Source organism: Mus caroli, unplaced genomic scaffold (assembly GCF_978045245.1).
Source record: "Mus caroli unplaced genomic scaffold, Mus_caroli_1 scaffold_16, whole genome shotgun sequence".
Classification (NCBI taxonomy): Eukaryota; Metazoa; Chordata; class Mammalia; order Rodentia; family Muridae; genus Mus; species Mus caroli.
In genome coordinates this window covers 98,022,170-98,039,327 of record NW_028227271.1, presented here as the reverse complement: position 1 = coordinate 98,039,327, position 17,158 = coordinate 98,022,170, and the positions used below count along the sequence as shown (strand labels likewise).

The following is a 17,158-nucleotide window of genomic DNA, read 5'->3' as shown; positions in this document are numbered from 1 at the left end:
AATGGATCAATTTGCATTCTTCAACCAGTTGAACCAGCACTATTTGTTGTAAAGGCTGTCTTTTTTCCACTGAATTGTTTTAGGTCCTTGTTAAAAATCAAGTGACCATAGGTGTGTGGATTCATTTATGGTTCTTCAATTCTATTCCATTGATCTACCTGTCTGTCACTGTACCAATACCATGCAGTTTTTATCACAATTGCTCTGTAGTACAGCTTGAGGTCAAGGATGCTCATTTCCCCAGAAGTTCTTTTATTGTTGACTCTAGTTTTCTCTATCCTGGGTTTTTTGTTATTCCAAATGAATTTGATAATTGCTCTTTCTAACTCTATGAAGAATTGAGTTGGAATTTTGATGGGGATTGCATTGAATCTGTAGATTGCTTTCAGCAAGATGGCCATTTTTACTATATTAATCCTGTCAATCCACGAGCATGGGAGATCTTTCCATCTTCTGAGGTCTTCTTCGATTTCTTTCTTCAGAGACTTGAAATTCTTATCATACAGATCTTTCATGTGTTTGGTTAGAGTCACACAAAGATACTTTATATTGTTTGTGACTATTGTGAAGGCAGTCATTTCCCTAATTTCTTTCTCAGCCTGTTTATTCTTTGAGAATAGGAAGGCTATTGATTTGTTTGAATTAATTTTATATCTGATCACTTTGCTGAAGTTGTTTATCAGCTGTAGGTGTTCTCTGGTGGAGTTTTTAGGGTCACTTAAGTATACTATCATATCATCTGCAAAGAGTGATATTTTGACTTCTTCCTTTCTAGTTTGTGTCCCTTTGACCTCCTTTTGTTGTCTAATTGCTCTAGCTAGAACTTCAAGTACTATATTAAATAGGTAGAGAGAGAGAGGGCAGCCTTGTCTAGTCCCTGATTTTAGTGTGATTGCTTCAAGTTTCTCTCCCTTAGTTTGATATTGGCTACTGGTTCGCTGTATGTTGCTTTTACTATGTTTAGGTGTGGGTCTTGAATTCCTGAAGTTTCCAAGACTTTTAACATGAAGGAATGTTGGATTTTGTCAAATGCCTTTTCAGCATCTAATAAAATGACCATGTGGTTTTTTTTTTCTTTTTGAGTTTGTTTATGTAGTGGATTACATTGATGGATTTCCATATATTGAACCAACCTTCCATTTCTGGGATGAAGCCTACTTGATCATGGTGAATAATAAATTTGTTTTTTTAATGAAAATTATAGGATAGTTAACATCCCTCCACTTCTCCCACTCCTTTTCCCTCAACCCTAATCTTATACCATGTACATACAATCATGCTAAGAACAACAACATGCCCTAAGGGAAAGCAATAGTGTGGCTGATTCACAGTGGAAAAGTTACTGAATATACCTGATCCCTAAATATGCTCAGGAATAATAATACATCCTTCATAGAATCGACATGCAAATTCACTGAGTTCACTCACTTAAGAACTTCACACCTCATGGAAAGGTGGCCTACAGTAATGGTTGCTATTGTCATCATAATCCTTATAAATGTAGCATCTGTAACATTAGAGAAACAAGAAGATTCAAATCTGAAAAATTGGGGAAACAGTGCATGGCAGAACACCTGAGTAGCTTTGCTCTAAACAACAGGTTCAGTGACATTTGTTGTTGTTGCTTTGAAGACTGTCTTAGTCTCTTTTGGCTAAACAAATGCTAAACAACAGCTTACAGCCACAGAGATGTGTTTCTTGCTTGTTTAGAGGCTTGTGACATGATGGAGATACCAGCAGATCCCATGGCTAGTGAAAGCGAGCTCTGCTTCCTCAGATGATAGAAGGAGGAAATAAGCTTCCTCAGCCCCATTTGTGATGCTTCTAGTCCATCTCACAAAGACTCTGCTCTTGTGACCTCACTGTATCCCAGCATCGCCACCTCTCAGTACCTTTGCAGGCAGGATTAGGTCTCTTCTCATGAATTTGGGGCAAACAAGCATTCATAACAAATAGTTGTTTGTTTTTTAAAATATTATTGTGGCCAAATACAGATAGCATTCTGATTACTCTTTTGGCTATGCATGAGGACACATCTGCAATCCTAAAAGGATTATAGAAAGAGGAAACACATGTTTGTGGGCAGCCTTTGTCTAAAAACGAAAAGGATTTTAGATATGAGGTAACAAATTTTTAAAATTTATTGTAAGTATTTATAAGTGTTCAGTTCAATGCCACTAAGGAATTTACACCAATGTGCAACAATTACTGAACTTTTTTTTTTCAACTCAAATGGAAGCCCTGTACCTGTTAAGCAATTACTCCAGTCGTCATTTCTGGTTCCTCCTCTTCTATTTTCTGTCTCTAGGAATTTGCCTATGTGAGGCATCACTTATGAATGGGACAACAGAACATTTGTTCTTTTGTGCGTGGCTTATTTCACTTAGCATAACGGGTCAAAGTTCACCTCTGCTGTAGCATGTGTCAGCAGGTAACTACTTTGCTTTGCTTTTGTGACAGTTTCATGTAGCCAGTGCTTACCTTGAATTTCTGATCTGACCCCCCAACCCCCTCTGCCTTTACCACCTACACACTATGACTATAGACCTGTGTCACGACACTCAGTCTCCTGATTATATTTTGGGTGAGATAATATGATGCCTATACATCTTATTTCTCCATTCCTTCATGATGGACACCTGGATTTTTTTCATATTTGAATAATATTCCTCTGGAATTGAATGTATAATTATCTCATTAAACCTCTCCTTTTGACTCCAGTCTTAGGGGCTGGGATATAGCTCATTTGGTAAAGTTCTTACCTAGCATGAAGGAGACCCTGAGCCCAAGCCCCAGCACTTCATAAAACCATGTGTGACTGCATGCAACTGCCAAATCAGGAGTAGAATCCAAGGTTATCTTCAGCTATGTAATGAGTGTGGTACCTGCCTCCAAAACCTGAAGAAGCAAATGATACCTGTGTATACATCCAGAACCAGAAGTATTGTCGCTAGGTCATACGTTGATTGAGGAACACATAGTCTTTTCCATCACAGTTGTAGCTTATAGTCTTGGTAATAATGTAATGTGAAATGAAAAAAATTCATGCTACAGTCTTGGTAACATCTGTTTCAATTTCTCACTATTTTACCAATACTTGGTACCTTTCACTCTTTTTAAATAGACATTCTCATGAATATAAAGTATTATCTCAAGGTAATATTAATATGAATTTTCCTAATATTAGTGATATTGACTATCTTTCATGTGCATTATTGGACAAAAAAAAATGCATTCAACTCCCATGCCTATTCTGAATCAGGTACTTGGTTGTGTTGTTTAATTATAGAAGTGCTTCATTTACTATGGATACTAATCCCTTGTTGGGTATTTGATTCACAAGTGTTATCTTCCAGTCTGTAGCTCCCTTTTTAACCTCTTGGCAGTCTCCTCTGATGGACCAAATCCTCTAATGCCAATGAAGTTCATTTTATAGTTTTCTTTCTTTTGTTGACTGAGATACTGATGTCATATCCAAGAAGTTATGAGACCTAAAAGCCAGTATTACTACACTTCCCCAGGTGTTTTTTTTTTATTATTTTATAATCAAATTAGTTCTGATATTTAGGTCTTTAGTATATTTCAGTTTTATCAGTTATGATATCAGGCTCCAGTCTGTTCTTTTGCATGCGATATCAAATCTTTCTAGTATCATTCATTGATTTAATATTTTTCCCAAAACATATGATAGCTTACTAATGTTAATAACCCAAGAATGGACTAAAGAAAAGACAGTCAAAATTGACATTGAATTGCTTGAAAAATCAGGTTCTAATAAATTGGTTTTCAAAGACACATTATAGGTTCTCCTTGTAACATTAGGTAGAAGACGCAGACTTCCAAAACAACAATAAGAATGCATTAGTGGATGCTCACAGTCAGCTATTGGATGGAACACAGGGCCCCCAATGGAGGAGCTAGAGAAAGCACCCAAGGAGCTGAAGGGATCTGCAACCCTATAGGTAGAACAACAATACGAACTAACCAGTACCCCAGAGCTCATGTCTCTAGCTGCATATGTAGCAGAAGATGGCCCAGTCGGGAAGAGAAGCCCCTTGGTCTTGCAAACTTTATATGCCCCAGTACAGGGGAATGCCAGGGCCAAGAAGTGGGAGTGGGTAAGTAGGGGAGCAGGGTGGGAGGAGAGTATAGGGGACTTTTGGGATAGCATTTGAAATGTAAATGAGGAAAATATCTAATAAAAGTTGAAAAAAAAGTCAGGTGTGGTGGTGCACACCTTTAATCCCAGCACTCGGGAGGCAGAGGCAGGTGGATTTCTGAGTTCGAGGCCAGCCTGGTCCACAAAGTGAGTTCCAGGACAGCCAGGGCTACACAGAGAAACCCTGTCTCGAAAAGACAAAAAAAAAAAAAAAAAAAAGTGTTAGTGCTACAAATAGAGGAGTGGGTTAGTAACTAAGAACACGGTCTTCTTTCCAGGGGAACCGAGCTGGATTCCCAGCACCCACAAGTATCTGCACTCCACGTAAAGGGTTCCAGTGCCTTTTTTCTGCATTCTGAGGGCACTGACCACACATGGTCCATGGACATGCATGCAGGCAAAACAGTCATACACATGAAATAATAAAGCATTTTAAAATAGAGCACCCTGGTGGTAGAGAGGTAAGCCTGGCTGCCTTCCAAAATGCACCACATAATTAATTATAGAAACCTTCCCCTCCTGACCACCAGGAACACTATCAGCAGGCTCTACCTATGTATGGGTGAGTTAACAGCAGGCTCTACCTATGTATGGGTGAGTTAACAGCAGGCTCTACCTATGTATGGGTGAGTTAACAGCAGGTTCTACCTATGTATGGGTGAGTTAACAGCAGGCTCTACCTATGTATGGGTGAGTTAACAGCAGGTTATACCTATGTATGGGTGAGTTATCAGCAGGTTCTACCTATGTATGGGTGAGTTAACAGCAGGCTCTACCTATGTATGGGTGAGTTAACAGCAGGTTGAATGATTCTATATGCTGAGAGGCTTCCTGCCCGGTGGCTCCCACACTGAGTGCAAATGGAGAAATGGGGTTAGCCTACGATTCAGAGAGTGCATATGGGACAAGAGGGGAAAACATCTGAAGGAGAAGAGTCAAGTCTGGAGTTCTTGCTATTTTTAGTATATTGAAACAAAATGCTATCTTGCTCCTTTATTATATTGAAATAAAATGATTGCTATTTCTGAATTTTAACAAAAGACTAAGAAAATAAATATATTCCCCTCTTATGGTCTGTAAAATCATAAGGCACAGCTGTTTATTTTCTAACGCCTGTAGATGATCCTTCCTGCTGGCCAAGAAACTAAGGAAGAAAAGACACTAGGATGGAGAAAAAAGGGGGAGAGGGAGGAGAGGAAGAAGGGTAGAGGGAACAGAGGAAGAGGAAGGTGGACAGAAGAGAACAATAAAAAGATCCACTCTTCTTCACATGGGACCTTTTCTCTCTTCTGCCCACTGAAGTAGAAATCATCACTTCCCAGTCAGCACAGACAGAGCCCTTGCTACCTCGCGAGGTGTGCATATCAGTTCATTTCTTCAGCTCGGTAAAGGATACAAAGGATGACAGAGACATTACTCTTAGATTGTGTATTTGAGAAGAATAAGCATGGACCCAAGAAGTAAGAAACAAGTACACAACAGACCCACAGAGATTGAGTCCCCAGATACCAAGGAAAGGGTAACATGAATGAGAAGCCCAACAGCACACCAGAGACTACGGGATTCAAGGCTAAGCTGTGGCCTTTGTCGTTCTGCTCTCCGTGTTAGTCGGGATGATGAAAGACTGCTTAGACTCTGGGTTGCTTTCCTCACTCCTGCTATAGCATGCTTATAGTATATACAGCAAACACTCACCTGGGTTCACTCAGGAGGAACAGCTGTTCCTTGCCTTTCTGGAGTTTAAGCATAACTTTCTCTTCCAATTGAAACATATTAAGAACCCTACTTTGACCAAAGGATGAGTTCATTTGTCACTGAAAGCCAAGAAAATTCTTTCTTCCAGATCCTTGATGTATTAAAAGATTTTTAAAGACTTTTTAAAATTTTTATGCAGATAAGTGTTTGTCTGCATACCACATGCCTGCTGATACCCTCGGAGATCAGAGAGGGTACGAGATCCCCTGCAAATGGAGCTAGAGATGGTTGTGAGTAACCATGTGGAGGCTAGCCCCAAGTCCTCTGCAAAAGCAACAATTGCCCTTCACTGCTGCGCCATCTCTTCGACCCCTGAACAACTTTATTTTTATTATTTTGAATTATAAATATATGTGTGTGCACATGTGAGCATATTCACATGAATGTAAGTGGCTGTGGGGGGGTCAAAGGCTCCACGTTCTCCTGGAGACCTAGTTATAGGTGTTGTAAGTCACCCTCCTTGGGTGCTGGAAAGCAATCTCAGAGTCCTCTAAAAAATCAACAATCACATTTACCTGCTCAGCTATGTCTCCAGTTCCCAGATTCTTTATGTTCTAAAATACAATTTGCTTTCCTAAAAAAACCTAAGAGGACAAAAACAACAACAAAAACAAAACAAACAAACCAACAGACTCATGTTTTTAAAAGAAAAAGTAAGAGAATAGGCCTAATTAAGGAAGTGCCCACTGTCCCGTACCCAACTTCCTTAACCACACCTCTTCTGGCTTTCCCTCTTCCTGCCTGTTCCATATCTGACCAAGCAGTAGCCTTAGGATAGCCTTGAACTCCTACGAATCTGCTTCCGGAGTCTGAGTTGCCCTTTGCTGGCACAGTCCAAATGTATGCGAATCAAAAGGCACAAGCTTATCAAATAAGGCTTTTTTAGCTGACCGTGCTGGTGGGGTGGGGGTGGGAGTGGGGAGTCAGGTCTCTAACCAAGCCTGATTTTGATTTGGCATCAAGCAGCAGCAGTGGTTCTGTTCTAGCTGAGCAATCTCCCACAATGGCCTTTGTGGGATGGCATACACACGCAGTATTAGCATTCAAAGCCATATGCTATCTTAATCAGATTCAAAAAGAACCTATGAGCCCAAACAGGTCTTTTTAAGAAACGAATTTATGATCTGGGGTTGGGGGTAGGGCGGAGTGTGAAGATTAACTCTTACTGAAGGAGGTGAGAATCTGGTGAGCAGCCTAAGCCAACCCGTGTGACGTCACTGGAAAGCCATAAAAGAAATACACTGAGGAAGCGTCATCTGGGGCATAGTAGCAAGACCCGGAGAAGGGGGGGGGGCAGTGAGTATCTGAGGAGGCTTCCAGGAAGAGGTGACACCCGCCATCCTTAGCTCTCCCCTCTCAGATCTTCCACCCAGACCTATTAGTGTTGGGCACCATGTTCCTTTGATGATATAATTGGTGAAACGTTAAGAGTGTTTTGAAAACATGATCACTGGTATTACTTAAATGTTGTCATTGCTTCTTCTTCCTCTACTTGTGAATTGATTTTTTTTTTTTTTTGACATTCAGTTAGTTTCTTTTCACAGTCCAGTATACCTAGGCCTCATCATTTCCATGTGGTTACTATAGCGACCGCTGGAGCCTCAGGCTCATTTCTCTTTTGCCTGAGCAAAAAATTATTTCCTGCAATGCAAATCGGAAAGGGAGCACGGTTTGATGAATTATCGACACTTTGCATTCCCTAAGCAACTCCTCCCTGCTTGAAGGGACATTTTTAGAGCTGAAGCTGAAACACAACTTTATCATTTGAAAATGCAACTTTGTCTCTTGAAGATGATTCCATGACACTGGCGCACATCTCTAGTGTCTTCATGTGTTTCCTGTCTTATCATGTTGCTCAGGGTCTGGTGGATCTAACTAACTTCACAGGCAGTGCTTCCGTGTTTCCCATCATTGCAAGCTACAATGCTTCACATATCTCCTAATGTTCCAAAAAATAAAAATAGAGACATATTGAATTTTTAGAATCGGAAAATACAACCCTTTGCCTTTCCTGTCTTAGTTAAAGTGTCTTAAAACTTCAGTAGCAACAGAAACGGACCTCAGCCTGCATTTAGAGATAAGCACAGGTTCAAATGGAAGTCAAAGGACTGAAATGACAGTGCTTATCTCACTGGCTAAATGTTTAACAAGTGATTGCTAAATTTCTGATTACCATATAAGTTTCATTCCGTTTGGGGTATAGAGGGAATGGTAAACTAAGAATAAGCCATTCTGTAGCACGTGGTGAAAATTTATCCAAAATCTTTGGACTTACCTGGGAGATGTAAACAAGTCCTGATGTCCAGGTTTCAACCCAAGAGAGCCTGGTTTAGAGGCTGAGGTGACATTTGCATAGTGGTATGTTTTAAAAGCTCCCCACGTGAGTCTGGTGTACAGCCTAGCTGTGGACTACTGTTTTCAACTCTGACCAGTACCTGCACTGTGCTAATCTCCATTCCAACAGAATGCTTCTGATGGTTCCATCTCGATGCCTTTGTGTCCAAATGTGTCATGCTTAGACACCTGCTTTCAATAACTCTGCTTTGCCCTGAACATTCTCCTGCATCCATGAGTAGTTATTGGGCATCAGAGACCATGAAGTTTTCAGATGGTGATGACCCTCCTATATTAGAACCACACCTTAAGCTCCACCCCTCTTTATAATACCCAAAGATGGTAGGACAATCACCAGACTCTATTCAGTTCCTTGACCTGGCTTCTCAGTCATGCCTTGCTCCCTTGCCTCAACAATGATGCTATCTCTATTTCTAATTTCTTAGAAATATTTTCATTTTAAGAAACAAGTAACAGGGAACACATTTTCTCTTTAAGGTTTCATTTTGTATGGACATGGTAGTAACTAAAGTCAGCTCAGTGTCCAGGTCAGAAACTCGATGTCCCTATGCTAAATAAACACCCTGGAACCTAACAGAAGAGCTAGAACCCGATAGCCCAGAGCCCAGGATTCGCTGGCTTTCTATGCTGTGGAACTGAAAATGACCTTTGCCCTTAAACTCACTTTGATAGCCAACAGTACACTCAAAATAAATGAGCTAAATGCATACTAGGATATATTTAGAGTGGCTGACTGGGGAGGATGAGATCTGAGAATGAAATAAAATCCAGTGAACTATATCTAGTCTAGAATATATGTTTTTAGCAATTTGAGCAATGGAAGCACTTGGTACTTATGAGGAATACTCCACAATTAGCAAACACATCACTTAAAGTCACATTCACTATGTTTTCTGAATGAAATTAATGGCATTCTGCAATAAGCTTAATGAGTATTTCTGCCACTTAAATTCCACGGCATGGGTTCTAGTATATTAGAGTTGTCCATTAAATGCTCAAGATACTTTTATTTTTTAAAAAATTTTATAGTTTTGTTTTGTTTTTTGTTTTATTGATTTGTTTTTGTTTGTTTGTTTGTTTACTCAAGTGTATGTGTTCAAGTCTGAAACCTTGGGAACCAAGAGTGTAGAACAAAACAAGAATGACTTGTACCTCCATCTAAGCCAATCACTACTAACATCTTAGTGTGGGTCCTTCATGGATGGATGCATGGATGGATGCATGGATGGATGCATGGATATAAATGGATAGATAATAGATTGATAGATATGGATAGATGGATAGATGGATGATTGATAGAGAGACATATGATGATAGATACATAGAAGATAGATAGATAGATAGATAGATAGATAGATAGATAGATAGATAGATAGATAGATAGACAAATAGATAGACAAATAGATAGACAAATAGATAGACAAATAGATAGATAGACAGATATAGTCAGATAATAGATATTTGCATTCACATATATCCAAAAATAGAGGCTTTTATATAAAATCAGGTTAGTAACATTGAAAATTTAGTATTCAGATACTTTTTCAGTTAGGCATTAATCTTTCAGCCCTCAAAGCTTCATCTATCCCTTCTCTTGTGTTATCAATTATAACAAAGAGAAACAAGGTCAGCCATACAATGTTCCTAGGCTGAGATAAAATGCAAATAGGGCCCTTCCATATCAATGTGTGAAGGCTGGTTAGACCACACTGCTCAGAAAAGGAAGTAGGCTCTTCACAGCTAACTTGCACATTCACTGCCGGAGTCACAGCATCTGCAGGGTCACAGCGTGCAAGGCGCATCGGCTCTTTCCAATAAACATGGTAAGTCTTGGATTTTACAACCCTCTCTGGTCTCTAGGCAAACACGCTGATCTTCTGTACTGGGGGAGAGGGGGCTCATGCCCATGTTCTCACTGCCTTTAGGATTGGCACTTGCCCACTGCCGTCCTTGTGGTGAGGAAGCTGCTCTGTCTGCTCTGCCCTTTGAGATCGAGGCTTTGGAAGTTCCCTTTTCAGATTCTAGCTGTCAGAAGGGAGGAAAGTATCTGCCTCACAGAAAGAAAAGTTCAGTTCTTTATCTTTGACACTGAACAGGGTTGAGTGACGGCGGAGCACCATAGTCAGGTTCCTGAGTGAGCACCTTAGGTCTCCAACAAAGATTCCAGTGATGTGCGATGGGCAGCCTTGCTGCTGAGGGTTTGAAAACATGGGGGGGGGGAGGGTTGGAAAGGGAGTTATTTTGTTTGAAAATGCTTTTTGCTATTTTAATTAAGCAAAGAAAACAAAACTCAAGTGACCTTAGGGACAGACTATGTTCCCAAAGTTAATTGAAAGTCATTATTTGGATCATATTAAAATAGTGAGTGGGTTCCCAGGTGTACCACAAAGTAGCTTAACCTACAATGTCACCGAGCTACACTAACATTCTGTCCAACAGTTCTTCCATCATTTACCTATAAAAAATTAACTCTCCTGAACAGTGTGGGATTATGCTCCCTTATTCAGGAAGAGAATCATTTTGTAATCTCATAACCATCTCTGCATACCCCCTACCACCCACCAAGGACTGTGACTGTACCATCCCTTCTCTGATACAGAGAGACAGTCATTTCCTTTGGTGGTGCCCACTGAGAAGACAATGTCTGAGACTACGATGCCCACAATTGTTGCAATGGGAGAAAGCAGAGAGTTCCTCCAGAGCTGTTTGAGGCAGGATTAAGAAAGTGTGGAGGTCAGAGAGTATAACCTTGCACCGGAGGAGAGAGTGAGTAGGAAGAGAGGGAGACAGGGTGAGGGTTGCAGCATCATAGGGGAGGGGAGTGCACAGCAGCTGAAGAAATGGAGGCACACAGCTCTCCCAGCAGCTGTGTCTGAGGTGTCACCAATCCTGCAACCTCCTCACATTGAGCCTCTGGGCTCCAGGGTTCTTAGAAAACAGTCATTCTTCGTTACTGATACTTCCCTCATAACTAAAGGAGGGCACTATGGTTAACAGAAACAGGGTGAGGCTTTCTAAGGGGAAACAACACAAGGTGACATTTGTGTAAAAGAAAAATGTAACTGACTAGCTCTTTCACCAGAACTGCTATTTTCTTACTGTGGAAGTAACACATCTTGATTCAAGAGCTTCTGGGAAATATAGATCTATAAAAATGAAACAACAAGAAAGTCTATAGTCCAAAGGGACAGTCTGTAAATTTGTATCTATTCTTCTAGAATTTCATCAATTTAAATACATATTTTATAAGTATAATTTTCTCTGCTATTATAATGGATAAAGCCATTCCTCGTCGTTTTTTAATTTAAAGTTACTTGACTAAAATCTAAGTTATAATGTCATTTTTAGTGATGGAACATTTTAAACAATTATGTGGTATCAATAATTTATCTTAATCGTTTTCATATGATTGGGGATTTCTGGTTATTTTTTGTCTTATTTCTATTTCCCTCCCTCTTCCTCCAGGATAGGACAATTGGACATTTCAGTTGGTTTATTGCATTTCACACACACACACACACACACACACACACACACACACACACACACCTTTCCTTACTGTGATATAGGAAAGATCATCATAGCATTGATGATTTTCCATTGACAAAATCATCAGAAAATGAGAAAGTAGCAAAAGACACAACACATTTAGCTAAGCCTCCCAATGCTAACTCTCTTCTTGAGACTACATCTATAGTGTGCCTTTTGAGAGTGGCATAGTTAACACCCCCTGCAATGTGGTTGGTCTGTGTGTGCCTACCCCTGTACACACACATACACACACCTGTCTGCCAATCATCAAGATCATACGTTATCTTTCCCCAGCATTACCTTTGACAGACTATAACAAGAAGACTCTAACTTTCTCCTTAAAAGATACCAGTGTGTGTGTGTGTGTGTGTGTGTGTGTGTGTGTGTGTGTGTGTGTGTTTGAAATCTGCGTTTACCACTCCTCATAGGCTAACTTTACTTTCTACTCATAGGCTTTTTCATAAGTCTCTTAAGCTCCAGGCTTGTTTCTCCAGCTAGTGATGATGCAGGCACTGAAAGCGCTTTTCCTACTAGGCTGATGAGCACAGAAAAGTGTAATTATAAAGCTGCTAGCAAGGCACAGCCACAGGCCAGACACTGGGGAGTGTTGGACTCCTTCCTTCCAAACCCCAATACATAGTTTCTGAAGAAGATAGAGACACTCTAGAATCCCAAAGAGGGGGGACAATGGCAGTGAACACTGGTGAGCCAGAGACACAGCTGGCTATTAAATTGTATACTAACTCTTTAGAGGGATCAGTTGCCTTCATTAGTTGTCCTTGTTGCTGGGCTAAGAAACAACTGAAAGGGAGTAGGTCTTATTTTGGACCATTGTTCAAGGAGATGTAGTGCATTATGGTAGAGAAGGTTTGGTGGTAGGAACAGCTCTTGTCCCTGGCAAAAGAGGAGTGAGGCTGTTGATCATATCTCAGTAGAGCAGGAAGCAAAAGCCCTCTGGCTGGAATTGAGGCTGGTGTATAAGCCATGAGACCTACCCACACACACCAGTAACCCACTTCCTCCAGCTAGGCTTTACCTTCTGCAGGTTATCTACTCTCTTTCTGAGACTTAGCTCGCTTTAAAATGCTCAGACAATATCATGGGTTAGACTGAAAATGCTTCCCATACTCGAACTTTCCAGGCTGGGACTCATGGGGTGGGTCTGTGCAGTTGTAGTACATGCACAGGTGGGGCCTAGCTGGAGGAAGTGGGTTGTTGGTATGTAACACAGCTATTAAATATTGGAATTAGGATATGAACACAAGTCTGTCTGTTCTCAAAGCCTGGGTTTTTCTACTTTTGGCAACATTCTAGAACACAGTTCCATGGGAAATAAAAGCCCAGGACTGTCTCTTGGAATTGCAGGAAATTCTTCACAAAGGTAGAGGAATCAGTAGCCACACCTGCTTCTGTCATAACCATGAGAACATTCTGTTTTCAGAGTACTAACTCCAGGAAAGTATTTCGGGTGCCCCTGGGATAGGATCCTGAAAGGGCAGGTTGCTGGATTTGTGTTCCTTTGCCCCCGAATTCAGAGGCAGAGATGAACTGATTAAGGACCTCCTATTCTCATCCCTCCCCTCCCCCAAGCCCTTCTGCTCTCTTACCACATATAATAACCCAAGTGGTTACTGGGAAATATGCCTTCTATTGTTTCTCTCTCTCTCTCTCTCTCTCTCTCTCTCTCTCTCTCTCTCTCTCTCTCTCTCTCTCTCTCTCTCTCTCTCTCTCGACAACTTACTGGTAAAGAAACTGAAACTTAGAGATTTGTGTGAATGAAGCACAAAAGCACTTTGTGTTGTGAGGACAAATATATGAGATTTCCAGATAGCTGAGCGCTACAGACTCAAGGCACTGAGCCCATGCCCCACTGAGCAACAGGCACTGGGATTCAGGCTCAGTTTCCTCATTTCTTTATAACGGATCTGGACCCAAACCCTCTAGAGCAGCTCTGTAAAGCTACAAGTCTAGCCTAAATGGTCTCTGATGCTGTCCCTCGTAATATTCTGGAATTTAAGACTGAAAGGATGAAGGCAGTGGATCTAACATCTCAAACATCTGGCCTTGCATGGAGTAGTTAATTTTACCATTCTAAACAGAAATAATAGGGTGTTACCTTTTCACATGAGAAGTACTTTTAGGGATGTCCAATCTATAGAATCTACTGGGAACTAGAGAAGCAGATATTCTAATAATGTACAGCGTTTTTCAAGTGCTCATAAGTGTGCAGAAAGGTATTTTATATGTAAATTTTGAAGAGTTTGAGAAATGAAGTAATGGTTGTAATTGGGATCCTTGGTATGTTTTACTCCTTACATTTTCCTCTGTCTACACATGAACTTTAAGAAATGAAACGTGCTTGAGGTGTGTTAGCCCTCATCCATCCATCAAAGATTTGCTAGGCCGTTTCTCCACATCTGGGCTCTGCTGGCCCAGCAGACAACATGTGAACAGAGCAGATGGGGTCTTTTTCCCTCCATTCACTGACTGGTTCTCAGACCGGTGCTAGGAAGATCCCCAGGAAGGCTAAGAGTGGGGCCTGAGAATTGGCACTTCTGATTCTCTCCCTGATGCAACGGAAGAAGCCACTAGACCATGCTTAGAGAGCCACTGCTCTTTGGAAGTGAATAATAAACTAGAAAACAAGTGGGCAACAGACAGCACCCTGATCCCTAAAGGACCAAGGAACTGAGTTCGAACACAGAGGGAGATGGTCCCTGTAGACAGGATCTGACGGCATTGAGCTGGTTCTCTACTCTGCTTGCGCCCTGGAACCCTGGAGGCTTCTAAAGCCCCATGGTCCTCCCCAAACCAGTGACAAGGATACCAAGGTGGGGCCTAGTGAAAAGAACTAGGCATGGGAAAGCGAGCTAAAACTTTCCAGTTGAAAAAACAATATATGGGGGAAAAATACGAAGCAAGATTCAGCTTGGGTCTCAAAGACCATGTTAGTGAAAAGAAAGAAAGAAAAGGAGAAGGAACAAAACATGAAAAACCAACAAACCTGAGAGTGACAAGCTCTGGTTAGGGAATAGGTCAAAGTGACATGATTACTGGGCCCTAAAGACTGTCCAGTTTATTTTGACTACTCTAATAAAATGCCTTTACTGTGTGGTTATAAACAACAGAAATGTGTACTTCATAGTTCGGGAGGTTGTAAAGTCCAAGATCAGGGTATAAGTACAACGGGGCTCTGGTGAGAGCACCTCCCACCCCATCCAGGTTGTCTGACAAAAAGCTTCCTACTATGTGTTTCTGTGGTAGAAGGGTCAAACAAGCTCACTTGGCCTCTTTCATGAGCATGAGGGTGGAACTATCATGAATAAACACCTCCTAAAGGCCCTACCCCTGAATGCCATGCTTGAGGGCACCGGCTCTCAATCTTTCCAACACTGTGACCCTCATGCTGTGAGGATCCCCAAGCATAAAACTCTTTCACTGCTACTTCATGAATGCAGTTTTGCTACTGTTGAGACTCAGAACATACACAGAGGATACACCGTATATCTGATATGCAACTCCCAGACTGGTCGAGACCTACAGGCTGAGAACCACAGCTTTAGGGGCTAGGCTATCTGCAAAAGAACTTTTAAGGACATACAAACTGTTTTTTGCTGTACACCACCAGAGTCACTGAAGACTTCCGAGTAAAGGACTGGATGCTGTGTGCTGATTCACGCTTTGAGTGGAGCACAGGCTGGGAGCACAGGCTGGGAGCACAGGCTGAGGAGCACAGGCTGGGAGCACAGGCTGAGGAGCACAGGCTGGGAGCACAGGCTAGGAGCACAGGCTGAGGAGAACAGGCTGGGAGCTAAGGCTTGGAGCACAGGCTGAGGAGCACAGGCTGGGAGCACAGGCTGGGAACATAGGCTGGAAGCACAGCTGGGAGCACAGGCTGGGAGAACAGGCTGGGAGCACAGGCCGGGAGCACAGGCTGAGAGCACAGGCTGAGGAGCACAGGCTGGGAGCACAGGCTGGGAGCACAGGCTGGGAGCACAGGCTGGGAGCACAGGCTGAGGAGAACAGGCTGGGAGCACAGGCTTGGAGCACAGGCTGAGGAGCACAGGCTGAGGAGCACAGGCTGGGAGCACAGGCTGGGAGCACAGGCTGGGAACATAGGCTGGAAGCACCGGCTGGGAGCACAGGCTGGGAGCACAGGCCTGGAGCACAGGCTGAGGAGCACAGGCTGGGAACATAGACTGGGATAATAGGCTGGGAGCACAGGCTGGGAGCACAGGCTGGGAGCACAGGCTGGGAGCACAGGCTGGGAGCACAGGCTGAGGAGCACAGACTGAGGAGCACAGGCTGGGAGCACCGGCTGGGAGCACAGGCTGGGAGCACAGGCTGAGGAGCACAGACTGAGGAGCACAGGATGGGAGCACAGGCTGGGAGCACAGGCTGAGGAGCACAGACTGAGGAGCACAGGCTGGGAGCAAAGGGTGGGAGCACAGGCTGAGGGCACAGGCTGGGAGCACAGGCTGGGAGCACAGGCTGGGAGCACAGGCTGAGGAGCACAGGCTGGGAGCACAGGCTGGGAGCACAGGCTGAGGAGCACAGGCTGGGAGCACAGGCTGGGAGCACAGGCTGAGGAGCACAGGCTGGGAGCACAGGCTGAGGAGCACAGGCTGGGAGCACAGGCTGAAGAGCACAGGCTGGGAGCACAGGCTGGGAGCACAGGCTGGGAGCACAGGCCTGGAGCACAGGCTGAGGAGCACAGGCTGGGAACATAGACTGGGATCATAGGCTGGGAGCACAGGCTGGGAGCACAGGCTGGGAGCACAGTCCTGGAGCACAGGCTGAGGAGCACAGGCTGGGAGCACAGGCTGAGGAGCACAGGCTAGGAGCACAGGCTGGGAACATAGGCTGGGAGCACAGGCTGAGGGCACAGGCTGGGAGCACAGGCTGGGAGCACAGGCTGGGAGCACAGGCTGGGAGCACAGGCTGAGGAGCACAGGCTGGGAGCACAGGCTGGGAGCACAGGCTGAGAACAGGCTAGGAGCACAGGCTAGGAGCACAGGCTGAGGAGAACAGGCTGAGGAGCACAGGCTGGGAGCACAGGGTGGGAGCACAGGCTGAGGAGCACAGGCTGGGAGCACAGGCTGGGAGCACAGGGTGGGAGCACAGGCTGAGGAGCACAGGCTGGGAGCACAGGCTGGGAGCACAGGCTGGGAGCACAGGCTGAGGAGAACAGGCTGGGAGCACAGGCTTGGAGCACAGGCTGGGAGCACAGGCTGGGAACATAGGCTGGAAGCACCGGCTGGAAGCACCGGCTGGGAGCACAGGCTGGGAGCACAGGCTGGGAGCACAGGCCTGGAGCACAGGCTGAGGAGCACAGGCTGGGAGCACAGGCTGGGAGCA

General features: G+C 43.5%; 1 protein-coding gene across 4 annotated transcripts in view; it reads left to right on the top strand.

Annotated features, from left to right (window-relative positions):
- Positions 1–10,033: 10,033 nt before the first annotated feature.
- Fyb1 (FYN binding protein 1) overlaps positions 10,034–17,158 on the top strand; it is a 141,457-nt gene continuing 134,332 nt past the window's right edge. For all 4 annotated transcript variants that reach the window (XM_029470073.2, XM_029470072.2, XM_085831470.1 and 1 more), the window contains exon 1: positions 10,034–10,092. In XM_029470073.2, the coding sequence (XP_029325933.1) occupies positions 10,090–10,092 (3 nt within the window). In that variant the 5' untranslated portion in view covers positions 10,034–10,089. The remainder of the gene's footprint in view (positions 10,093–17,158) is intronic.